The sequence below is a fragment of the Tetrao urogallus genome (assembly GCF_951394365.1).
Source record: "Tetrao urogallus genome assembly, chromosome: 12".
Taxonomy (NCBI): Eukaryota; Metazoa; Chordata; class Aves; order Galliformes; family Phasianidae; genus Tetrao; species Tetrao urogallus.
The window spans coordinates 1,418,998-1,444,161 of NC_136825.1; the positions used below are offsets into that span (position 1 = coordinate 1,418,998).

Consider the following 25,164-nt stretch of genomic DNA (forward strand, 5'->3'; position numbering starts at 1 on the left):
AGGCGGACAAAGACGTGTGGGTGATTTTGTATATCTCGCAGCATTGTACAAAGCGCGGAGGACGGAGTGCAATACAGAAAGTGCGCGGCTCCGGGAGGAGGGACCCAGTGCTGCACCTTCACAGGAATGTAAATAGCGTCTGCAGAGGTCCAAAAAGCATCGCGACGACGGTGATGGTGATGAGAAGAGACATTTGCCAAATAAAGGATGGTGATCCGCACGGGAGGATGTGGCGTGTAGGAGCTTAGGCTGAACCGCGAAGCAGAAGTCATGTGCTCGATAGGAGCTTTAGTTTTCCGGATTTGCAAAAACCCATCCCGTGTGTTTTCCGTAGGCAGGGGAGGAGGAGGGGGGCAGGCTGCTCTGGTTGTGGTGCTGAGGGGCTGCCCTGGCCGTGCCGTGGCGTGCCGTGCCCTACCATGATGTGCCGTGGCGTGCCACTGCGTGCCACGGGATCCCATGCCACAGCTGTCGTATGCTATGGTGTGCCGTGCCGTTATGTGCCATGCCGTGCCACGGCGTGCCATAATGTGCCGTGCCATGCTGTGCCATGCCATGCCACTGTACATCATGCTGCAGGTGCCGTGCTGTGCCGTGCTGTGCCATGGCGCCGTGGTGCCCCGTGCCATACCGTGCCACAGCATGTGCCATCTCCCACCCCCAGCCCCACTGCCAGTCTGTGTGCACCCCAACACCCCGTGCCGGGGGCAGCGCCGGGGGCCCCTCGCGTGACTGTTCACTTTATTTATGGTGTGACATATGTAATATTGTCTATTTTTCTTACGTTTCCTGAGAAGAGGTAATATATAAGAGTCTTGCGGGTGCTCCCACTGGGGCCGCCTGCTCCCTGGGTGTCCGTCCCCCCCCCGACCCCGTGTGCCCCCTCCCCACCCTGCGCCGGGGCTCTGCCTCTCTACCTCCGCCTCGCCGGGAAACAGCGGACGGGAGCACTTACACGGAGTCTGCTCTCGTTTCCACTCCTTTTCTGATTTGCTTTTTTTTTTTTTTTTTTTTTTTTTAATTATCATTTTCTAATTATTTTTTTTTCCTGTGGGTTTTTTTTTGTTTGTTTTGTTTTTGTTTTTGTTTAATTTTTTTTGTTATTTTTTTTTTAAACAATAAAAATACCCTAACGAACCTTGCATCGAAACCAAAAGCCGAGGGAGGGAGGGAGGGGAGGAGACGAGGGAGGGGATGGGCGGTGCGGACGTCCGAACCAGAATGACAGCTTTAAAGTGTGATATTTCCCAAATATAACAATGCTGGGAGGACGGCGGCCGCGGGGGTGGTGGAGCAGCTTCTGTAGGGTTCTGCTCCAAACTGGGGCGCTTCTGTAGGGTTCTGCTCCAAAGCGGTGCTGGGATGTGCGTGGGGACAGGGAAGCATGCCCCACGCGATGCCTTGGTTGTGTCCTTTGGTGGCTTTGTGGCACCCAGGAGGTGGCAGATGGCTGTGCCATGTGGTCCTGGTGCAACTGCACGGCCTGGGGACATCCTGGGTGCTGCTTGGGGATGCAGGGTGCCCTGTGCCAGCTCACGTCCGTGCAGCCACCTGCTCCCATTTTGGGTGTCGCGGCTGTAGTGAGGCTCATGGCATGGGGACATCCCTCCCGAGGTCCCTGACCCCACGGGATGGCAGAGCTGTGCTTTGGGGTGCAAGAGTGGGCACAACAATGCCTCATCCCAGCCCCCGGCACTGCATCGGGGCCATGCACCCCCCACCCAAAAACCCATATGAAACCAAAGTGCTGCCTCCCAGCAATGCTTCCAGGACCCCAAACCTCCCCGGGCAGCCCCCAGCGGTGTCACCACCACTCCTAGCCCTTATCCTCAGAGCATCTCCTGCTCCTCACCTGGCTTTGGGGATGGGACATCATCCACAGCAGCTCTCCTCGGGGACCCCTCTGACGCCAGCCAAAGGCACAGCACCGGGAGGGTTGTGTCGTGCTGCTGTCCCCCCTGCCCCAGCAGTTCTGCACCAGCCATGGGGATGGGGACAGCGGGGGTCCCCAGGGCTGGGGGGTTGAGGGCAGAGCTCTGGTAGTGGTTTTGGGGCCAGCACAGAGAGATGACTTGGTAGGACTTTCCTTCGGCATGCTGTCCCTCCCCCCACCTCGTGCTGTTCCCCGCTTTCTCTTCGTGTACTGTATGTTCGATCTGTGAAAGATGTAAACTTTATGATTCAGGTTCTGTCTGTTCTTATCTCTGTATCTGTGTAATAAAAAGATGATTTAATATCAACCCGAGGTCTCCGCAGCCTGGGTGTGTGCCGGCTGCCCTGCACCCTCTGCCCCCAGTCTGGGGGGAGGTCGGGAATTCCTGTGAGCATCACAGCTGGGGACACCGCTTGCTGTTCCCTACTCTCTGCATGACGATACTCTCTGCCCTCCCTCTGGGCGGCCAGAAGAGCAGCGGGGCGGAGCGGACCTCACCCGGACGCGAGGCGGTGGCCGACGCCGGGTCTCGAACCCGCGTCCCCCAGGGCCGAGCCCGGGCCGGGTCCGCCTTCCGCCCTGCCAGCAGAGGGCGGGGCCGTGCTGTGATTGGCTGCTGATGTGTGAAAGCGGCGCTCCGGCGGGAAAGGCGCACGTGGCGGTGGCGGATCGGCGTGCGGCGCTGCTTTGCTGGGCGTCGGGCGGCTGTGCGCGGAGCAGGCGGCATGTTTGCGGGCAAGGCCAGGTGGGTCTGCGGGGTGGACGTGGGATACAGCTGGTGCCGGGCAATGAGAGGCCCTGCGCTCTCAGAGCCGAGGGTTTGTCCCCGAGTTGGGAAGCTGTGAGCTTGCTCTGGTCGGGTTGGGGCAGCGTGCCCTGCTGTTTTCTCTGTTTGTCCTCTGCTGCGCTGCCACCCGTGAGGCTGGTGCTTGGTCCTGGCCTTTTGGCTCAAAGGAAGCTCCCTTCTGCAGTTTCCTGAGCCGGGCAGTGCCTGTGAACCGGAGAGCTCTCAGTAGAGCTTATTGCTGCAGCGGTGGGGGTTTGTTGCAAGCATACCTGCAGAATCGAGAGCAAACAGCTTTGGAGGTGGTTGCTTTTCCTTCTGCTGAAAGTACCCTACAAGCTTTGCCTGGTTAACATCCTGCTTTTGTTTCTGTGTTAAACGGCTGTTTGTTGAGTTACTTCTCGCCCCTCTTTTGCCCAGTCCTCTCTTCTTGGACTCTTCTGGGATCTGGTGGCAGGACCCAGCATCCATAGCAGCAGGGGAGGCGTCCTGGGACGTGCCGGAGGTGGCAGCTCTGCAGAAGGCTGCAGATGATGGCTCAGACCACAGCCAACCGGAGGAGGACAGCTTGGAGGAGCTGGGTGTGCAGGACCCTGTGAGTGTCTGGCTGAATGTAGGATCAGTCTTCCCCTTTTCTATAAGGAAATAGAGAGCCTCCTGCATCTCTCTTTAAGTGCTTCAGAAAATTAAGAGTGATTTTTGGGCTCCTGTTGTTAAAATCCCTGAGCTGAGAAGCAGGAAATTGAATAGTCACTCTCCTGCTGTTTGCCTTTCCCTGTTCAGATGTCTGCTTGGCTGGGCTGCAGTCAATGGCTCCTGCTCACCACTAGCTTCAATCTCTGGTTCTCTCTGGCATTTCTGCTTCTGGGACACCTCTGCTGCAGCACTGCTTTGTGGGCAAGCACAAGGAAGGAAATGTTTTTCTCACTAGTGGAGCTGAGAGCTGAACTCCCTTTACTTGAGGCCGTTGTCCCCTGTCCCTACCTTGGGAGCCTGTTGCTTCAGCACAAGGTGGGGAGTGGGTCTGTAGCACGTGCTGCTTGCACAAGCTGTGGTTTGAGTTCCAGGAGCTGGAGGCCATCAAAGCCAGAGTGCGGGAGATGGAGGAGGAGGATAAGAGGCTGAAGGAGCTGCAGCTGGAGGCTGAGAGCTGCCTCCTCATGGGCTCAGAGGCAGGTATGGGCTGTCCCTGGGTTCTGCTGTGCTCCCCACGGTCGTGGGGTGTCAGTGGGGTTGGGGTGTACTGCTGTGCCCCTATGGGCAGCCCCACACCAGCTGGGACCAGGCAGCTGACATGGGGGAGGGAGAGGGTGCCAGGCACAGCACGCTGCTGTCACGTGTTTTATCCACCTCCCACCTTTGCAAGTTGAGATGCAGTAGATTAATTAATTTCAATGAGGTAATTGAGTTGAGCGCCTTCGGGTGCTGTGAAGAAATTGCCTTGTGTTATTCTTATGCAGAGAGAGATGGGGCAACAGGTGGAGGAGGAGGCTGAAGTGTGGGGCTGGGGATGCATGGCTCCTCTGTGACAGCACAGCCTCCATCTCTGCAGGTCTGTTCCAGAGGACGACCGAGGGGAAGGTGGAGGCTGACCAACGGTCCATCTATGTGGGCAATGTAAGTGAAGGCTGTGGAACAGAGCCCAGCCTGCTGCTCCTCGTCTGGCAGATGTGTGCCGTGATCCCCAGCAAGGGGACCTGGCCACTGCCCTGCAAGAGGCTGGCTGCTCCCAAACCCGATGGAACACGAGGGCTGTGGCTGCAGGTGGACTACGGGGGCACGGCAGAGGAGCTGGAATCTCACTTCAACAGCTGTGGCCGGATCAACCGTGTGACCATCCTCTGCGACAAGTTCTCAGGGCATCCCAAAGGGTCAGTGCTGGGTGCATCCTGTGACACTGTAGGAACAGAGCTTTTGCTTCCTTTAAAAAAAAAAAAAGGCAAGGCATGGCTTGAGTGTTTGCAAAGGCAGGGATTTATTGTCCTCTGTGGGGGCTGGCTGTGCCCTGGGGGGGGGATGCTGCTGTCCCTGGCGCTGGCAGCATCCCCAGTGCTTTGCTCCCTGTTCCTTGAAGGTATGCATACATCGAGTTTGAGCAGAAGAGCTCTGTGAAGGCGGCGGTGGAGTTGGACGAGAGCATATTCAGGGGCCGTGTCATTAAGGTCAGAGCTGGGCAAAGCCCCGGGCCGCATCCATCCATCCCAGCCCCTACAACACAGAGCTGGTGCTGAGCCCCCACTGCCTTCCAGGTGCTGCCCAAGAGGACCAACATGCCTGGCATCAGCAGCACCGACCGTGGCGGCCGCCGGGGCCGCTTCCAAGGCCGGGGAGGGCTGATCCCACGCTGGGGGTACTATGGGGGGCAGCCCCTGAGGCTGCGGGGAAGGACATACAGGTGAGAGGTGCTGCGTTTGGCTGGTGGGGCTGAGCGGGTGGCTGTGCTTTCAGGCTGCTGATGCCTGGTGCTGAGCGATGCCCCCGAGCTCCAGCGTGGTTCTGTTCTTGCCTAGGGGTCGGGCCAGGCTGCTGCCTTGGTATTTCCCGTATTAGAAAGGAAGACTGCGCTGCCCTGGAGGTGCCGATGGGACCGAAGAGATGGGATTGGAGAGATTTAAAAACAAACAAACAAAAAAATGCCTACCCGAGCCAAAAAAAAAAAAAAAAAAAATTAATTTTAAAATGCCATCTGCCTGCCCTGGGGATTACTGGTGGCAGCTGAGTGCTGTGCAGCTGGAGCTGGGCGCGAGGGGGAAGACTGGATCTGCTCTGTTGGCATCCCGGGAGCCATCTCCTTATCTTAGGGCTTGTTTTTAAAGGGAAGACTTTGTGTTAAAGAAGGCAGGCTGGGAGACCACCATAGCAACTGTGAAGATCTGCACTGCAATCTGTTTTATTATGTGATTCTCACGCTGATCTTTCAGGATCCTTGGTTAGGATTCTTCTCGCCCAGATGAACTGGCTCCTAAAGCAGCTTTTCACAGCTCGGGGCACTGCCAGACTAAAAATCCCACTGAGTTTTGTTTTCCTTAGGACTTCAGGATATATAGATGTATATTTTAAAGCTCGGGGCCTTACCTCTTGTGTTGGTTTTGCACTTTGTCCAGCATGGGCTGTGCTGCTGAGGCTGGCCTTGGTTTCCCTGTCTGAGAGACCCTTGGGCTCAGGCTACAAAACTGGCTTCTTCAAGGGCTCTGAGCTTTCCTTTAGTAGCTTTGTCAATTAGAGAGGCTTAATTTTTAATAAAAACTACTTTGGAGTGTTTGGATTGCTTTGTGCTGAGTTGAGGGATAGGAAATGCAGAACTCTTGTCTCTGTGAGTGAGAAGAGCAAAGACTTTTATAGGAAACTTTCAGCATAGCAGTGTACAGCTGTGCCTTGTTTAGATGGTGGGAGAGGCTCAGATGCTTTCATCTCCTTATTTGACAGCTTCTTGTTGATTAAATGTATTTGAGTTCTGTCTGAGAAGGTAATGTAAATGTCACTTATTTTTAAAATAAATGATCCTGCTGTGTGAACTTCATCTGCAGTGAGACCGTGCTGGCTGTGTGCTGATGCTCTGCACTGACCTGGCTCTCTCCAGGTTTCCTGTGTCTCTTGGAACTGTGTGGGTTTTTTTTCCCCTTGCATTTCTAACTGGCCAGGTGCTTTTCTAGTCGTTTATATAGAAATAGCTGCTCTTGGTTTGGTACTCTTTAATGAGGACAGCTTGGAGCCGCAGGGGGAGGAGATGCTAATAGATTAGTTTGGGATGAGGCAGGCAGCTGTGCAATCCTGCTGTCTTAATCTCTTGGCATGGATTTATCCCAGCTGCACTACCTGTGCTTCCTGACCTGCACCACAAATACCTCTGTGTGCACCAAGCCTGTTTCAGTGAGCTGCAAAGCGTTAATAGCAGATACTGTCAAATCCAGGTCACCTCTGCATCTGCCTCGGAAGGCAAGACGAGTGCAGGACTCGAGCAGGTTCAAGGTGCTGTTTGGGGCCAGCTGTTTGCTGTCTGCCAGTGTTCTCAAGTATGTCAGCACTGGCTGTGGTTGCAGAGACCTGGAGCCTTCAGCTGGTTTGTGCTGTTTTCTCTTTCCAAGACCTACTGGAGTAAGTACACATAGAACTGAGCGTTCCCAGTAAGGAAAAACAGGGTAAGGAGACCAAGTATGTTTGAAATAAGCATTGCTTCTCACATTCCTGACGCAGAAGCAAAGGGGGCTGGCAAACAGTGAAAGGCCTGCTGCTGCTGTGCTCCTTTGCATCAGAGGAAATGCTCTCAAGCACCAGCACTTGTGAGGAGCAGTGTCACTATCTATGCCACTCAGCTGACTGAAATCTGGGCTGACCCTAATAATAATCATCTCTTAGCTGTCTCTTGTGCAGCTGTGCTCGCTCTAATCACAAGCACAGTGGGAACTGCTGTCTTTCCACAAAGCCCCATTTCTACAGAAGCATCTGAGTTGCAGAGGAGCACAGCTGCGTGCTTTTCTGCAGGGAACAAAGCTCATCTGATGCTGCTGACCTTCCTGAAGGAAGAGCTCTTGCATGCTATCTGAAGGCTCGAGAGAAGCAGAACAGGGACTTCTGTGCTGTGTAAGGTTTGCAGGAATAGAGGCACACGCAGAGCTTGCAGGTGTCAGGTTTATTTTACATAGACTGAAAATATTACACAATGAAACCAATATATACATCATGCTGTAGGCACACTCCTGCACACAGGGAATGTTCTCAATGCCTGGATCAGACTGGGCAGAGCCTCAGCACACCTGCATCATCATGGAGTTCACCATGTTATCAAAAGCCCTAGGGAAGGAAATAACACAGCATTAAAGGAAGCTGCTAGTTCTGCACACCACATCTCTAAACAATACCAGTAGCTAGCAATGCTTCTTATTGGCTAATGAGCTGGCTTTCCTCAGGCTGAATGCATGGTTTCACTCTAGCTACAGCACGTTCTTTTGAGTGAATAATGGCTTTAATTAAGCTGAAGTAAGGACAGGTCTTCTCCTGGCCAAGTTTTCTTGCCTAAGCAATAGCAACATGCATTATTCACATTTCCTGGGAGATTTCAGTTTAGAAATAGGGAGCAGTAGCCCTCACAAGAGGAGTTGTGTGTGGTGAGGATCCTTATTCAAGGAGAAACCCTGGACAACTGCAGTTGTTTGTTCTGCGTAACCTCTCTACGTACTGCAGGGAACTTCTATCCCAAAGGCTCCTTTTTCCTGAGTCAAAGTTTCTAACACCAGTGCTGAGGTGGGGGAGAGAGAGTTCAATTGAACTTCTCAAGGGGCTATGGAGAGTTTCCAGCTATGTGGTAATGACCCAAAGACAACACAGCTGTTTTCCATCTAAGTGGTTACAGCACGTACATCTGAACTGGCCAAGCACAGGGATTCCATGCCTGGTCCTGCTGCATCGCAGATGCAAGTCCCAGAAAGATGACAGAGGTGCTCAGTCCACTCACCTGGAATGGATACGGTCTCCTGGGTTATAAAAGGGGTTGCACATTATGTCTGTGTAGGAATTATGCAGCTTTCGGAACATCTGAAAAGGGATTGTGGTTTAATTAATCTCTTTTTGCTTCTCAGCACTTTACGAACACGTGGAAGCAGAAGGAACACTGGTGTAGCAAATGGTGCTGATTTCCTGCACTTACACTGCGGATCTCGTTGTCCCGAAGTGCTGTGTTTGAAGAATCCACCACCATGACAAACTTCACCTTCGAGTTTGTCACGTAGCCGTATCTGTGCAGCTGTTAAGGAACGTGTTATGGAGGCCTGCAGAGCAACTCAAACAAGGCTGGGACGCACACAAACAAAAAAGCTGAGAAAATACTGTGTTCTTACTGCGCTCAGCACGTAACTAGAACTAGATGAGGTAAGACAGACATCAGGTTGCTCCTCTTTCTCCCTGATGCTGCCACTTTTGGTAACTCCAGATCAAGCTCGCTCCTGTTCTGGCCAGCAATGCATGCCTTGCACTTCAGAAGCAGTCTCCCATTAGCTGCTTTGGGTTTCTTCCTAAGAGCTGTTTCAATGACCCACCTCATCTATTGTCATTTGTCAGGCTGCAGCCAGAGACCTGGAGATCCTCTAATATCATTGTGATCTGGAACTCCAAAAATCAATGACCGGTTTATGAAAACCCAGAAATCAGGTCTGTTAGAGCAGATGACCTCCATCTGCAGGATTCAGACAAAAAGCCAGAGAATGCTCACAAGGTCAACTCTGTGACTCAAAAACACTGGGACAGCTGCTGAACTGAACAAGGGACTGAACCCAATCCTTTGTGTGATAAACTGGGTTGCAAACAAGTCTGTGCTTCTTCTGCTAATGACTTTAATGCGGCACCAAGTGGGAAGAGGGGTTTCCCATACAGAGCCCCTTGCAAGGAAGGTTATTAAATACACTTGGATACAATTGTAGTGGATGTCAAATACCAACACCTGTGAAGATGTGATTGCAGGGTGACCACACCTCTGAGACATTACAAAGATACACTTTGTAGTCTTCAGTTGGGTAGAGGAGCCCTAAATAGAGCTCCCTCTGATCTACCATAGCCTTGCCCATGGCAGAGATCTTCTCATCCACGACGTCCAGGGAAGTGTGCACGGTGTAGTGGAACTTGAGCTCATTTTCTGTCGGAACGCTCCGGATGTAGAGGGGGTAGTTCTGTGGACAGTGACAAATCATGCCAATGTGGGCAGATTCTGCTCCTGTAATCAATGGCTAACACTACTGGAGTGCTTTCACACTAATCCTGTCTTGCACCCAAAGCCAGCTCGCCCCTTTTACTTCCCACAGCACCTGCAGAACAGACCTGTCTTCATACGCAGCTGCACACTTGCACAGACAGCACCCACAGCACTCCCACATCAGATCTTCCTTTTACTTGGGTCTGTCCCCACGGCTCTGCAGGAAAGCCCCTGTCCCAGCAGCGGATCTGGGCCCATCTCTCTCTAGGGTCCTTCCCTCCCCTCCCCCGTGTCTCTGCCCGCCCCTCTCCCCCTTGCTCCTCACCCACAACGCCAGCCTGAGTCCCCGCCCTGCGCACGCCCCTTTACCCACACCTTGTTCCCCTCCACCCCCCCCAGGACCCCTCACGCGATCCCGGCCTCGCCCCCACCTCCTTGGCGATCACGGCGATGCACACCGCCATCTTGTCCCCGCCTCCTTTCCGCCTGCATCACGTGCTGGGGGAGGGGGGGGGGGGGGGGGAGAGAGAGAGAGAGGGAAGCGATCACGTGACGCGGTCACGTGAGGTGTTGCCGGCGCGCATGGCGGCGGTTGCCATGGCGAGAGCGGTGCTGGTGCCGCTGTGGCTGTGCTGGGCCGTGGGCTGCGCCGCGCCGCCCAACGTGGTGCTGCTGCTGATGGACGACGTGAGTGCGGGCTGGGACGCCTGGGGGGGGCACCTGGGCCTGGCGGACGTTCCATATGTCCCATCATCCCGTGAGGCTGGTGTCACCCAGCAGGGGCCTACTGTGGGCCTACTGGGCTGGGCGGAGCGTAGGGCAGAGCGGCTGTGGTGCTGGGGGTGGCAGTGAGGGGACAGGGAGCAGCAGGGAGAGGCTGCGGGGTGAGCAGGGCCCTGCTGGGCAGGCTGTGCCTCGGTTGGTGGAGGGTGGGGCCCTCAGGAGCCCTCAGATTCCCTCTGGTCTCTGGGGAATTGGGAGGCTCAGGAGTTCGGCAGGGCTGTGGGCTGAGCCCCAGCTTGCTCGTGTGTGTCCTGTGATACAAGGTTGGGGTTTTTGAACAGGTTCAGCAGGTTGGCTCCTTCACCCTGCTGCTGGCTGGTTCGGGATGTTCTCTTCAAGCATTTATAAAGGGCTGTGAATGGGACGGATGGGATTTGTGTTTTGAGAGCACTTCACACGTTTAGCAGGTGTGGTGGTGGGCTGGGGTTGGGCTGGATGATCTTAGCAATCTTTTCCAACTTTGGTGACCTTATGATCTATTTGCTTCCTGATGTTCTGTCTGGCCGCTACTTCAGAGCAGGTCTCTCCCCAGTGCGTGCAAAATGAGGTCGTTTTGTATCCAGGTCTGCATGTGGTCCCAGGTGAACCTCCAGGTCCAGCAGTTTGCTGCATTCATTCCCTCTGTCGCTTGAGCAGCGCGTGTGGGACGGCACGTGGGTAGGGGCTGTGTCATGACTCGTGGTCAGAGGCCTTGGGCACAGTGAATCAGGCACTGCTTGGGGGTTGGTGTGATGGTCTGGAAAAGTTTGAGTGAAGTTTGTGACTACTTACTGTGAGAGCTCTCACAGTAACTCACAGGGAGTTGATTTCTTTCTCAAGGAAAATAGCCCTTGGTAGGACAAGGGAATGGTTTTGAACTGAGACAGGGGAGGTTTAGGTTGGATATGAGGAGGAAGTTTTTCAGCTAGAGGGTGGTGAGGCACTGGCACAGGTTGCCCAAGGAGGCTGTGGATGCCCCAGCCCTGCAGGCATTCAAGGCCAGGCTGGATGTGGCTCTGGGCTGCCTGGGCTGCTGGTTGGTGACCTGCACACAGCAGGGGGTTGACACTAAATGGTCACTGTAGTCCTTTCCAACCCAGGCCATTCTATGATTCTGTGATTCTATGATTCCAGTCCTTTTGAGATTTTCTGTAAAAGCGGAGACAATTTGAAGGTGTTCATCCAAGCTTCTTTTTGTTCCTGATTTGTGGATTTCCTGCTGAAAACAAATGAGACTTCTCAGGTCTATAATGTCAAGCCTGAGTATAGGCGTTTTGGAAGTGGCACTTACACACGTACCACCTTATCTAGAAGCTAGTCACCTTATCAGCTTGTTCCTAATGACTGAGTGATTAACTCCACTATCCTTGGCAGAAGAGCACATTCATTAACTGGTAAGTGTTGGAAGGTGGGATGTTTTTGGTTTCTCCCAGCACTGATGGAATTATTGCTAAGTGAAGGCTTGGCTTTCTAACCTACACAAATAATTCTGTGTACCTTCCACTACCAGAGATGGATGCAGAGGCCAGCAGCACCGAGTAAGGTGCAGCCTCAAATATAGGCAGACTCTGATACCTTGCAGGAAATGTTTTAGAAACTCAAATTTCCTCCTGAAGAGCTGAATAGAAAGAAAACTCAAGTCGTTAAACAGCAGATATGACCCTGGGCTCAGTAAATCACAGATACAGAAGTGCATTTGTTCTCAGCGCAGGCTGGAGTTGCTGCCATCGTCCTGCTTTGCTTCTCCTCTTCCTTTCCTGTCATCCTTCAGATGTGCTTGGATAGAAGTGCATTGTGTGCTGTGCTAGGCTCCTCAGAAAGCTGCTGAGGGTGGATACGTGACTCAAAGCCTGCTGGGCTTCCTTCTCCCTCTTCAACCTGCCTGTCTTGCCGTTGTTGTCGTAGCGTTTCCGTGCTCTTGTATGAAATGATTACTTTTTTAATGGCCAGTTTAGCCACTGGCAGTCTATCTTAATTTTCCATTCAGGAGTATTTCCCCCCAAGCAGGGATTTGTAATTTTCAAATGGAAGCTGTGTGGGACAGCAGTGATCCCGTTCTGGAAGTGTTGGTACAGCAGAAGACGCGGCGAGGCACAGATCCTGACTGGAGTTTCTGTGAGCTGTTGGTTTATTTATGTGCTGTTCATTACAAGTGCATCTCCACTGTTGTTTTTTTCCTTTGATCCTTTGGCTACTTCTGTGTCCCTGTGTGCGAGTCAGAGCAACTCAGCATTCTTTTCTTCTTTCTTTCGTGATGGTAGAGACAGTGAAGGACTGAGGACTGGGGGCTGATCTGCTGAGTCCATTTCAGTCCCACACCCTGGTGTTTGGTGGGGCCGTTTAATTGCTCTATGCTGAAAGTTCAGCAGCCTGCTCTGCAGCTCTCCAACGCTTCCCTTTTCCAAACCACACTGCTGCAGTGCGAATGGCAGACTCTCAGGTGGGACCAGACAGATGGCTTTCTCAGGATGGAGATGCATTACGCCCTCTGTATTAGTTGCTCACCTGATACACATCTGTATTAGAGAAAGCTATTGCCTTTTTTAAAGCACAATATAATCTCTAGCAACCACGGCGCCTAATTGCTCATTAAGTTGTTCCCTTCCAGAACCTTCTGTTTTAAGTCACTTACTTTTATTTGTGTTATTACCAGTAATAGTTTTCAGCAGTGAACGCAGACAGCATGACAGTAATTTTACAGCTCTCCTGGATGGGGACTTTGCAGCCCCACTGTGCAGGGAGGAAGGCACAGACCCAAACCCCCATTGCAAATAAGCAGGCTGACATATGATGCCTCTGGCAGGTTTCCCTTCAGAGCTTGCTTTTAAAACAAACATTTTCCTGCAGCACCGGATTCTGCTTTTGAATGCAGACCTTTTCTTTGCCTTAATAGTTGTGTGTGCATGGATGGAGCAGACTGAGAGGATGCAGGGGTCAAAGATGCTGAGCCGAGGGCTGCACAGCTTGGCTTGCAGCTGTGTACCAGCACTGAGTGCATGCTGTGTGATGTCCTCCCTGCTATGTGTGTGCTTGCCAGTCTCCAGGCTCTGGAGTGAGAGTGAAGACATGAGGGCTCCTGACCTCCTTCTGCTACAAGTGTTTTCATGTCCACTTGATCACAAGCAAGTCGTTTCACCCCGTGTGTGCCTCAGTTTCTCATTTTCAGTGGAAGCTGTGATAGTTCCCAGCTTCGCAGGGCTGGCGAGGATCAGTTTTATCAGGGCTGTGAAGTGCTCCTTGAGCAGGGAGATGAGCTCTATGAAGGTTTAGGAAGGAAGGGATAAAAATAAAAGTTTTATGTGAGCCCAGCAGCATTGTCATTTGTGGAAGGGTAGAAGTACTTTCACGTCTTGCGGTGTGTTCTTCTTGCAGATGGGTTGGGGTGATTTGGGAGCTTTTGGAGAGCCTTCTAAGGAAACTCCTAACCTAGACCAGATGGCTTCAGAAGGGATGCTTTTCCTGGATTTTTATGCTGCCAGCCCCCTCTGTTCCCCATGTAAGTAAACCTGAGCTTTAAACTAGCACATAAGAACGCCACCTTCTGAGATTGGGATGTGTGCCAGCATCTGACATGAGCTAGCAACCAAACCAGTGATTACCCTCAGGGCAGAGTTTGGATTTGGTGCTTTGATCTTATCTGTTGCTTCCTTTTTATTTATGTTTTGATTGCAAACCCTTCAGTCTTAAGTTCTTTCAAAGCTGTATTTTAGTGTTCAGATCAGTTCAGCTAAAGGACTTCATAAAGTATTCTGGTTTAGTATTCTAGACTCATTTTTGTTCATATTTTGGGGCAAGCAGGCCAAGCAGTGTGTAAATTGCTGCTGAACAAAAGAAGTGTGCAGTTTGTCTGATTCCACTGGGTTGGGTGAGACTTTTGTGCAAGGAATGGCAGCATGCTGTGTCCTGCATCCCCTTGTTGACCCTGATGTCCAGCATGGTTACTGGGGAAGAGACAGGAGAGAAACATTGGAGTTTGAGTGAGAAAGGTTATTTATTTATAATCCTTCTTGTTTGTTTGTTTCCTATGCAATTCCCCCCCAGCTTTACTAGCAGACAAGAACTGAAACAAAAATGAGGAACAGGGCCTCTCTGTTTGGATTCTCCTTTAGGAAATCATTTGTCAGTGTGCTCATGACTGTCCTTTCTCAGAAGAGGCACTTAGAATGCAGCAAAGTCTCACTAAGTCCAGTGGTACTTCAGCACGTGTTTAAACATCTATTTAAATGTTCCCTGAGTCAGGACCTGGCTTTTATTGCCAAAGCTGGGCAGTTTCCTTTAGTTCATTGTTTATGACTTTAGTCCAGGCTTAGCCTTAAGCTGAGTCTGTGGTAGGATTTCCTCTTCAATACCAATGCCAGGTATTCCTTCTGTAATTGCTGAGATAGGAGGGCTGCTGTGCTTACTGTTGGAATTCATTGCTTTTCAGCAGTGGGTAAACTAATTTAATAGAGGGGTCACGTTTTAAGCAAGCTTGGCCTGGAGTAGCTCTAATGGTGTTGTATAGAAACGTGGCTGTTTCCATGGCCCAGTGAGGAGGGGTTTGCTCCAAATGTGGCTGACCCCAGTAACTGGCTGTGCCTGAACACCAGCGTGCTTTGGTCATCATGCTGTGCTTTGGTCATCATGCTGTGCTTTGGTCATCATGCTGTGCTTTGGTCATCATGCTGTGCTTTGGTCATCATGCTGTGCTTTGGTCATCATGCTGTGCTTTGGTCATCATGCTGTCCTCAGCCTGAACGTGGTAATGCTGAGTGTGAGCACACAGTGCACCTGCCATGAAATGACTTGTGTTTGTTTCTGCAGCACGGGCAGCGCTGCTGACGGGTCGCCTCCCAGTCAGGAATGGTTTTTACACAACGAATGCACACGCCAGAAATGGTACGGCCTTCATTCCTGCTTCCTTTTCTGATTTCTTTCTCTGCTTTGCAGGAAGTTTCGCTTTGCACAAAGGCTTGCCATGGTTATCTTCTCTTAAGGGCCTTCCATGGTAACACAAATAGATTACTGGGTTAATAAGTGTGAGATTTATTATTTCCTCCTCATCAAGCAGAAAGCACTCTCCTTTGAGGAGGCACAAACAAGGCTGGCTGTTCTGCTTGTTTCTGCTGGCTGAGAAGTGTTTCCTCTGGGCAGTGGAATTGGTGCCTGGTTAAACAGAGGCACGTGGGGCTGTGTGTTAACACCCAGAGCCAAGCACAGGCTGCTCACCTTGCATTCGGTGTGGCTTTTACAACTCCTTCAGGGAGGGCCATCTTGTAGCCCTGTTGTGCCTGTGCTGCTTCAAAGAGTAGCCATGCGTGATGCCTCTGGGTTGATTTTGGTTCCAGAGTCACAGATGCTGTGTGAGGCCAACAGGCAGCAGCTACGTGTCAGTTCATGCAGTATCAGCCAGCATGCACCAGAGTCACACCTTGTATCCTCAAGGGCCACAGAGGGAAATGCTGTTTCCTTCAGCTCCTGTGGTCGGAGCCAATCTATCCTTTGATTTAGGAAAGGAAACCCCTTCATTTTAGGTGACATACAGCGGGTTTGCAGAAGTAAAGGCAACTCTGCTGGACACCTGAAGCATCTGTTTTCTGTTTGATCCTCGCTCCCTTCTGCCCCTTTTCTTTCTCTTTCAGCTTCTTTCTGCAATGGCGGCCCCCCTTATTTTTTTATTGGAGAGGAGTTCTCTCTTTGCTTGAGAGATTATTTGCTAAATCAACTTGGCCCGTTCATCTCTTGCTCTGGGAAGACTTCCAAAGAGTGATAGTGCTGCAAGTTCAAACTAACTGCTCTTTCTGATCCAGTAATAATACTTCTATTGATGGGTGGCTGTGAGCTGTTTGCTGTCATAATTGTAAGAGTCAGTAAGGTTTGTGTTTGTTTTGCACAGCATACACACCGCAGGATATAGTGGGAGGAATTCAAGATTCTGAAATACTGCTTCCAGAGCTGCTGAAGAAAGCTGGCTACACCAACAAGATCATTGGCAAATGGTAAACTTCTTAAGATCTCTTCCTTTGAGCCTGCTAGGTGTGTGTATGTGTCGTGAAGGAGCAGCAGGACAACCTGAATCGGAGCAGAAAGACATCTGAGCTTCAAAACAGGCTGCTTTTCCAAATCTGTGGTGGATCCTCTGTCCTGCTGTGATCAATTTCCGAATTGAGTGTTAGCATTACAAGTACATACATACATCTGTACACATATATAAACCCTGCAGCTCTTTGTGCTCTCACCCGTGTACCACACTACTTAATTACATCAAGAAGTGCCAAGATGTTCTGTTGGAGCTTGCCTTCGGCTCCTACGTGCTTTTTATCTTTGTCCCCTGCTCTAAGTTGCTCTTTTTTTTAGTAGACTGAATTGTGCAAGCTTTTTTGGGAGGCCGGGGAGGGGAGAAGTGTGTGGTACAGAAATAGAGATGCAGATGCTTGAAGATGAGTGGATTGAAACCAGAGCCACGCTGAAGTTTGTTCACTTAGCGTAGGAGATGAGGGTGGTGGGGAGGGACTTGGCCAGGGCAGCTGATACTACCAGGTGTTCTAAAAGAGCCAGAGATCTGATCCAGCGCTCCCTTCACGTTGTGCTTTGGCTTTGTTGACTTTCAGGGGAGTACAGCAAAATCTTAGCAGGTGTTTCGTAATGTCTGTGAAGAACTGGGAAGGAAAAGCCTGAAAGGTGTTGTGTTCAAACATGGGCGGTGGAATTAATGGTGTAAGAGTTGAAACTGGTGCGTCTGTTAACATTCAGATTTCGAGCGTGCTTGCGGGCTCTAATGGAATCCCACAGGGCCTGGAGCTCTCTGATCACAATTTGGAACAGTGCTGTAATAAATAAATGTATAAATAGCAGCTTCAGAACCACACAGACCCCAGCCAAGTACTGCTTGGTTAACAGTAATTGTTAATGAAGAGACTTCAGACAAGATTAGCGCTGGGGGGGGGGATGCTGTTTAGAACAGTGATGGGATGCATTTTCCTTAACAGTTTTGCTAACAAGTTAGAGGAGAGCAAGATGGGTTTGCAGTTGGATTCACCTGTACTGCTGAAATCGGAGAGAAAGCAAACTAACCAAAGACAGTGAATTATTTATCATCACGGATCCGAACGGCAGAGTGGCCGTGAAGAATCGGCTCAGTGGGCTGAATGCAATGCGATGCAGTTCAGTGCTAATAAATGCAAATTCATACACCCAGGGAAAAGAAATAAACAACGCAGATACAGATTGGTTCCAGGCAGTTATTTGGAAAACAGCAAATCTGGAAGGACCTGCAGCTGTTAGCACGAAGCAGACTAAATACCAACGTGCAGTGCACCATCATTACACATCCAGGAGCTGTTGTACCACAGAGGATTGGGAATGGCACTGTGCAGCAGCACTCTGGCATTTGTGAGCATCACCTGCTTTGTAGAAGGGTGTTTGGAGGGGAAAATAAAAGGTGTAATGCAGTAGTTCAATTGGGCTTTCATTATAGTCCCTGTAGGATTTCAGGGCTTTTAGAGGTTTTGAAGCTTTCCAGCAGATTTTATATCCTTTAAACATCCCTTTTAAAACTTCTCAGGGTAACGGCGAGTTCCACAGTTTAATTGGATGTTTGCAAGTCAAGTATCTCCCATGAATTCTTCACTTCACTTCAGAATTTCTTGAATTCACTTCAGAATTTGTTGCATTTCGTTAAATGTCCTCCTTTTTTTTGTGTGTGTGTGTGATGTGAAAGGGAGAGAACAGTCCACCTTCTGCATCTCAGTGATTATTTTGTGCCTCCTTCATGGCTCTTCTTTTCCTTTTTAAGTTCTCTTGGGTCTCAGAGCAAAACGTTTTCTCGTGTCACCTGTTATTCCCCAGGAGCAGCTTTGTAGCACTTATACATAGAAGAGGAAAGGGGAGAGTCTTGTGTTGGAGGCTTGCAGTTTTAGTTACATCACTGAGATACTATCATAGCTGGTGTGATGATTATTTTATGCTGCAACTCATTTTGGAATAGCTCAAAATGACACTGTGGATCACTTTATTCCAGGTAGTGCATTTTATGTCCCTTATGTTCAGGAAACGTGCAGAGAGGGATGACACAAACGGACAGGTTGCAGATGCAGACTTGTGAGCAGAAGCTGGAATGATTAAATAAGCATTTAGGTACAAAGATCTCCTTCAGAGATTGGGAGAGGATGGGCATTCTTTATCTTTGAGATGGAGAATTTGCGGTCAAGAAGCAGGAGATTAGAAAGGAGCTTTAGCTTGAATTTAGGGATGGAGAATTTTCGAGCGGAGTGGTAGAATGCAGCTGTCATCAGTGGTAGCTAAATAGGTTTTATGTTCACTTGTGCACGTCGAGAACTTGCTCTCATTTACATTCAGGTCTCTCAGTACCATTTTGGCAAAATAAAGACTCCATAAAAGGAATACGAATGTCACAGTACGTTTCATGAGCTTTGTTGTGTTTTCTTAATAGCTCAGTGGTATAAAAGTGACTTGTTTTAGATCAGAATCCTTAAGCAAAACATCATGTGCATCTCTGCGGTGGCTTTGGGCACTGCAGCTCATCAGTGCAGATGGTCAGGGCAGCGTGAGAGAAGGCACCAATAGAAGGCAGTGGTGGAAAGCAGGGTGGGCAGTAGGCTGAAATGGGATATGTGTAAGCACTGGGATAACTGCATGGATCCATTTGTGACAAGAAAGATCAAGACCGTGCTCTGCAGTTGTTTCTTTGATTAACATGCTTGAAGTTTTTCTTCTTAGGCAAAGACTGTTTGCTTGCATACCATTCTGGTGAGATTACAGTTTGCTCCAATGCAGTAGAATTTTAACTCATCTGTTTCTTTTGTTCCTAGGCATCTGGGTCACAGGCCCCAGTTCCACCCCTTGAAACATGGTTTTGATGAATGGTTTGGATCCCCAAACTGCCATTTTGGACCTTATGATAACAGAGCACTCCCAAATATCCCTGTGTACAGGGACTGGGAAATGATTGGCAGGTAATTCAGCTACTTGCCTGCCAGTTGCTTTCAAAAACATTACCTAGTTGCTGGGAATGTCCTTTTCCTTGCTCTCCCTGCTGATGTTTCTGTGTTGGAAGACAAGAGCTAGCACAGCAAACCGGTACCAGTGCAAAGGGGTTGGCAGAACCAGAAGCTGCTTCAGAATCAGGCAGAGTTGCAGGTCTGGCTGCATGGCCAGTAACGTGCAGGTACTTCACCCTGCGTGGAGGAATGTCCTGCTTCAGCTGTGTTCTGAGATGCTTAGTGCTGAAGGCCTGTTTGCTCTGCAGCTCAGCAGCCTGCTGATGCAGAAAAGATATTTGTAAAAGTTGGTGAAACACGTGAGTAGCAGATCAGAGCCCAGCCCAAGGCTGGCTTCATCTACTGTGCTCTGCAGCGACTGTCTGCAGCAGTTACTTACAGAAGAAAACAGATGTGGAAAGCTCTGTCTTGTCCATCTTGCTGAATGGAAGACTGTGCTCAGGTCTTTAATTTAAATAGCTGCTGGCTTAACAGCCGTGAGCAAATCTGAGGTTGGCCAATATCCAAGCTGTGGATAGCGATTTCCATTGGAGTTAAGACAGAGAGAGGGAAAGCCTTGTGGGGAAGTGCACAAGGCAGACAGAAGCAAGGTATAGATTAACTGTCAGGAGCTCAGTGAAGTTCTCATCTCAGAAGACCTACTTCTGCAGCACCAGTGCTAGACTTGGCATGGTAGAGAACATTTAGTCCACTCTAAACACCTGAACTATCTTTTGCAGGAGTCCTGTCCCCCTCAGCTCTACCTGACTGTCTAAATTTAAAACTCAAGCTCATTAAACATGAAGTTAGGTGCTTGATGGTGAAGATTAATAACAGCCCGAGTACTGAGGCCAGCCTGCAGGTTGCATGCAGACCAGCTGTGGATCACGGCTGCTCTGCAGCACCTCCCAGAGATGTTTGCTCATCCTGTTGTACCCGAAGGCTTCCTGTGATGATTTCATTCCATTGCTTCTCTTGGAAACTGCTTCCGCTCAGTACTGAAAGGCTGCTTTCTTCCTCCTCGCCTTGCTTTGTAGTAACCTCTTCTCTGTTTGTGCAAGTGTGCAGTCTGCACCATTTTTACTATTTGCTTTTGTGCCCGGTGTTGTCTCTTTTCACTCGCTGCTATTCTCATGAGGACTGCCACCTGCCCTTCTTTGCTGAATTGCTGTCTGCAGATAGTCAAGGACAACTTGTTTGGAACCACGTTGTGATTCTGCGTCACTGAATGTTTTTGGGTACTGCTAAAAATACCACTCGCATCCAGCAGCTCTCGACTGAAGGAGTAGTGCCATAAGCTCATGATGTGTGCTACCCCGTTCTCATAGCTCACAGTGAGCAATCAGTGGCTCAGGTTTGTCCAAATCTTGCAGTTGTCATTAGTTAGAATCTGGTCATTTCACTGCTGTCTACCGTAATTAGAAACATGATGACACTGCTTTTAATATCTGAACAGAGTTGGTGGGTGACCTAACTGAGGGTTCTACCTGCAGTCACCTGCTGTGTAACTAATGGCATGGGAAGCTTTATTGTGCTGTGTATTCCTTTGGATTTACTCCTTTAGTTCTCTCTGATTCTTTATAGATACTATGAAGATTTCAAAATTGATCTGAAGACGGGTGAAGCCAACTTGACTCAGATTTACCTGCAGGTAGAGTTTATTTCAGTGCTGGTTTCTAACCCACAGTGACTTTATGGTTGTGGGTTTTGTCTTGTTTTTTTTGAAGAGACCTGGATGACAGAGGGTGATTCTGTTACACTCATTTTTATTGTTGCTTACAGGAAGCTCTCGATTTCATTAGCAAGCAGCAGGCCAGCCAGCAGCCGTTCTTTTTATACTGGGCCATCGATGCTACTCATGCTCCTGTTTATGCTTCCAAACATTTCCTGGGCACCAGTCAGAGAGGAAGGTGAGTCTTATTTTTGTGTGTTCTTTTCCTTTTTTTTTTTTTTCCTTTCATTTTTTTTTAAATTAATACCTCATGCTGGGGAAATGTTAAGCCTCGGTGATATTTATTATATCATAGTATCATAGTCATAGAATGGCCTGGCTTGAAAAGGACCACAGTGCTCATGTGGTTCCAACCCCCTGCTGTGTGCAGGTCACCAACCAGCAGCCCAGGCTGCCCAGAGCCACATCCAGCCTGGCCTTGAATGCCTGCAGGGATGGGGCATCCACAGCCTCCTTGGGCAACCTGTGCCAGTGCCTCACCACCCTCTGTGTACTTATATCCAAATACACAGATAGTTACTGAAAAGCATATGTGCTGAAGTACATGAGCTTGTGTTAGTGAAGACTTTGCTTGGGTTGTTCTTCAATATTTTTGCTGTATTAGTGAATGAAGATCACACAACTAAAACGGGAGTGGGAAGCTTAAGCTCCTTTGCCAGTTGTGTGGGTAATGAAGTGCTGTATGTGGGGTTATGATTTCTGGAAAGCTTTTGTGTGATTAGTGTCTGTTTTAAAGGCTTATTAATCAGAACAGCAAGTAGAGAAAAGCATGCTGTAAACACAGTTTACAGGAGGCAAGAGTAGCTCTGCAGCCACGATGAGCCTTGCTTCTCAGGGTGCAATTTCAAACCAATATCCATAAGCATGATGGAGTTATTAGCTTTAGGACTATGGCAAAGGGATATTGCCTGTGTCTGAGAACCTTGATAGCTAAGTGTTTATCAGTTCTAGTCTCTGGCCAGGAGTGGCTCAGAGCTGAGCAAATTCTGACTCTTAATGTCCAAGAGAAGCTGCTCTGGGCAGGTGTGAGATGCAGGCTTTGCAGTGACACTGATACAACTCTTATTACAGTACCTGCTGCATGAGGGAAGTGTTCCTTTTCACAGCACAGGTTTAAACTGCGTTCGCTAAAAGCACTGTGGCTTTTTCCAGTATACTGTACTGTGTGAGTCTTCTGCTGCTGCCTTTAATGTTTTGCATCTACTTTTGCTTCAGATATGGGGATGCTGTGCGGGAAATTGATGATAGCGTTGGAAAAATCCTAAAACATCTTCAGAAGCTGGGTATCAGTGAGAACACTTTCGTGTTTTTCACCTCCGATAATGGGGCTGCTCTCATCTCAGCTCCTAAACAAGGTGAGCCTCAAATTAACAAAGCTGGACTGGGGTTGTGAACTCAAGGCTTCTCTCTCCTCCCCCCCAGACGTGGAGAAATCTGTACCTGGCAGTTTCCCTTATCCTCTTTGCCATTAGGTGTAGCCTCAGAGTTCACGGCGCTCACATTTAGAGTGAATTCTGCTGACATTTCTTCCTTCTGGGGGCCATTGGAGGAGGTATCCTTGGCTGGGTGGAATTTTTGCTGAACGCAGCATAGCTGGTCACCTGTTTGCATCTCCACTTGGCACTGGCAGAGGTTGAGTATTTTTTAATGTATTTAGGCCCAAGCACAACACAATTTTGTTCTCCGTCTGCCAGATGTTGATTGGAGCATCTAAGTAATTACAGAGTTCAGGAGCCCCTTCTTCTTTAACTCTCTTCAAAAATAGCAGGAGGAAAAACTATTTTTGTTTTCCTTTGTTTAAATGATTGTTTCTCCCGGAGTCATTGCAAATTGATTTTATAACCCACTCTCTTCTATTTGGAGGCAAACTGTCTGGTGGTTATTAGACCACAGAGCAGGGAGTATCCTGAGCTCTGATGTCAGCCGAGCCGCTGTGTTTGACTTTGTGTGACCTGGAATCAGCCTGTTCTTCAGTAAGCTCTGCTGCAAGGCTGGGTTAAAAACCCAGGCATTCCTGCAAATCATTTGCTATCTGCGAGAGAGAACATTCAGGGAATGTATGATTACTTCTTTTGTTCTCATATCTGCCTCTAATACTGCTCTGGTACTGTAACAGGTTGTGAGGAGAGCACTCTTGTGAAGGCGTGAGATTTCTTTAAGTTGCAAACAACAGTGAACATCCCTAAAGGGAAGGAAAATGCCTCAAAGTCTTTTCTGTGCTTTTTGTTCTTTGTTCAGTAGGTTGCAAGTAGTGTTCAGCTGTCTGGTTCTCTCTGAACTGAAATGATGCTCCTAAAGTTTATCATAAAGGGATTTAAAACAACAACAACAACAACAACAACAACAAAAAAAATCAACTCTGGACGTATTATTTGAAAGAAGGATTCATGCAGAAATGGAAATTTGTTTAAAAGTAGCCTACAAATTTCAATTTGGTTGACCGTGTCCCTCTGCTGTATGATATTGGCACTTTGGGGGGTCTGTGACTTTGTTTCTTTCTCTAGGAGGAAGCAATGGTCCTTTTCTCTGTGGCAAACAAACCACCTTTGAAGGTGGCATGAGAGAGCCAGCTATTGCTTGGTGGCCTGGACATATACCTGCAGGAAGTGTGAGTATCTCTTACAGCTCTGATCAGTTCTGTGTGGACTGAAGTGAATGGAATGGGCTTGGGGTCAGACTTGTAGCATTTCAGTCCTGACAGCTGTCTAAATGAGGAGCTGCTGGCTGCTTCTACAGCGCCGTTCTTGTTCATGATTGCAAATTTGCAGCTGCTGTGCCTGTGATCAGCACTTCTGGGAAGCACCATGTATTCTGGCCTTTTAGTCTTCATAGTTGAAACGCTTTACTCTTTTGGACCACAGTCATTTTAGTGGGTTACCTCTTTGAGCAAATTGGAGTACAAACGCACACTGACATCCCAGTCTAGAGCATGAATGTGTTGCCTATGCATGCTCTCTGCATTTCAAAGTGCCAAGTGATTTGACCCTCTCAGCTCCTGCTTTGGTGTGCGATGAAAGTTCCGCTCAGGGAGGTCTAGATATCAGAATATTGCTCCTGTCTGCCTGTACACAAATTCAGATACCATCACTTCAAAATAATCCTCTGGTGACACTGCCAGCCTCTCTTGTCCCAGTTCTCATTAAAGAAAGATGCAATCAATTCTTCTGCAGGCAGGGTTCTTAGTAAATAATACAGATTCCCTCCCCTTTGTGAGCATCTCTTATCCCTGAAGAAAGTGATATTTCATTAACTGGGCACTGAGCTTAAAACTGCAAACTATTCATAAATACAACATTTTTTGAAGTTGCATTCCTTTTGAGTGGCTTAATTGAGTCAGGATAATGATAATTTACTGTTTGCATTTAGGAGGGTGCCATCAGATATCTCAGATCCGCAGCTGAGGGCAGAAGGGCAGTTTGGTTTCATCATTTTTAAGGAATTCACAAAACCTACTTGGGATGTTTTATTATTATTTTTCTAATTTGAAATGAAAGCAGTCTTTTTGTTTAAATTTAAACATTTCCATAAAGTCTTTCCAAGCCAAGTACAACAGCCTGGGGCTAGCATAGGAGAACATGAGACCGAAGCTGACTGTTTTGTTTTCCATGTCCAAGCTGAATAACGTGCTAAAAGTAAACATGCATTATAAATGGGAACAAGCAAATACTGAATTTAAAAATTCTTTCCATTGTAGTAACTGCAATGATAATTAGGAACACAAGCAGAGAAATCTGGAGGCCTGTTCATTCTCTGAGCGTAACGTGCTGGTACCACGCTCCCAGCGGTGGCACTGTGTATGCAGGGGAGCTTTCTGTGGTCAGAAGCAGTCTGTGTAGCCTGGTGCGATGCGTGGCTTCCTTCCTGAGGTTACAGCTGAAGCTGTGCGAATTTCTGTGAGCAGACATTTCAGTGCAGGGTTAATGTGGCTGCCTGCACACGCGGGTGGACCAGCTGACGTTGTACTGCGGTGCTCAGCAAGCTGAAGGCTGTGCTTCAGGTGTGTTGGCAGGTGTGTGCCCAAAACCCCCTCCTGCACCACGGTTGATATCATCCTTGGCACTTAAGCACGTGCTTAAATCCAAATTCTCCTTAAGCTGGGCTCCAGCCTGGGGCTGTCGGCCAGATGCCTGTGCTTGCAGGTGTTACAGCTTCACTTGGGCGCCCTGAGAAGCCTGTTCTGAACAGCGTGCTCGGGATGTGTTGCTTTGCTTTGAGCTGAACTCCAATACGATGCTGCTACCAATAAGTATGTGACAGCTACTTACGTGTCTTTTCTGCTTGCATTCTTGCCAT

General features: G+C 49.1%; 3 protein-coding genes across 3 annotated transcripts in view; 2 read left to right on the forward strand and 1 right to left on the reverse strand.

The window, feature by feature from the left end:
- Positions 1 to 2,658: 2,658 nt before the first annotated feature.
- PABPN1L (PABPN1 like, cytoplasmic) lies at positions 2,659 to 5,267 on the forward strand (the record flags this gene model as incomplete). The annotated part of the gene is made up of 8 exons (XM_079541465.1): positions 2,659 to 2,678; positions 3,138 to 3,312; positions 3,785 to 3,893; positions 4,270 to 4,334; positions 4,482 to 4,588; positions 4,792 to 4,879; positions 4,967 to 5,112; positions 5,228 to 5,267. 8 exons carry the CDS (start codon positions 2,659 to 2,661, stop codon positions 5,265 to 5,267), a joined length of 750 nt encoding a protein of 249 aa, XP_079397591.1.
- Positions 5,268 to 7,462: 2,195 nt separating this feature from the next.
- On the reverse strand, positions 7,463 to 9,863 carry TRAPPC2L (trafficking protein particle complex subunit 2L; the record flags this gene model as incomplete). The annotated part of the gene is made up of 5 exons (XM_079541234.1): positions 7,463 to 7,508; positions 8,170 to 8,249; positions 8,362 to 8,449; positions 9,204 to 9,376; positions 9,831 to 9,863. 5 exons carry the CDS (start codon positions 9,861 to 9,863, stop codon positions 7,463 to 7,465), a joined length of 420 nt encoding a protein of 139 aa, XP_079397360.1.
- A 133-nt stretch (positions 9,864 to 9,996) lies between these two features.
- The window catches only part of GALNS (galactosamine (N-acetyl)-6-sulfatase), a gene marked incomplete at both ends in the record, with an annotated part of 42,186 nt that continues 27,018 nt past the window's right edge, over positions 9,997 to 25,164 (forward strand). The window contains 9 exons of the mRNA XM_079541591.1: positions 9,997 to 10,086; positions 13,534 to 13,657; positions 14,965 to 15,039; positions 16,037 to 16,139; positions 18,972 to 19,115; positions 20,724 to 20,790; positions 20,922 to 21,049; positions 22,087 to 22,226; positions 23,376 to 23,479. Of these exons, the coding sequence (XP_079397717.1) occupies positions 9,997 to 10,086; positions 13,534 to 13,657; positions 14,965 to 15,039; positions 16,037 to 16,139; positions 18,972 to 19,115; positions 20,724 to 20,790; positions 20,922 to 21,049; positions 22,087 to 22,226; positions 23,376 to 23,479 (975 nt within the window). The remainder of the gene's footprint in view (positions 10,087 to 13,533; positions 13,658 to 14,964; positions 15,040 to 16,036; positions 16,140 to 18,971; positions 19,116 to 20,723; positions 20,791 to 20,921; positions 21,050 to 22,086; positions 22,227 to 23,375; positions 23,480 to 25,164) is intronic.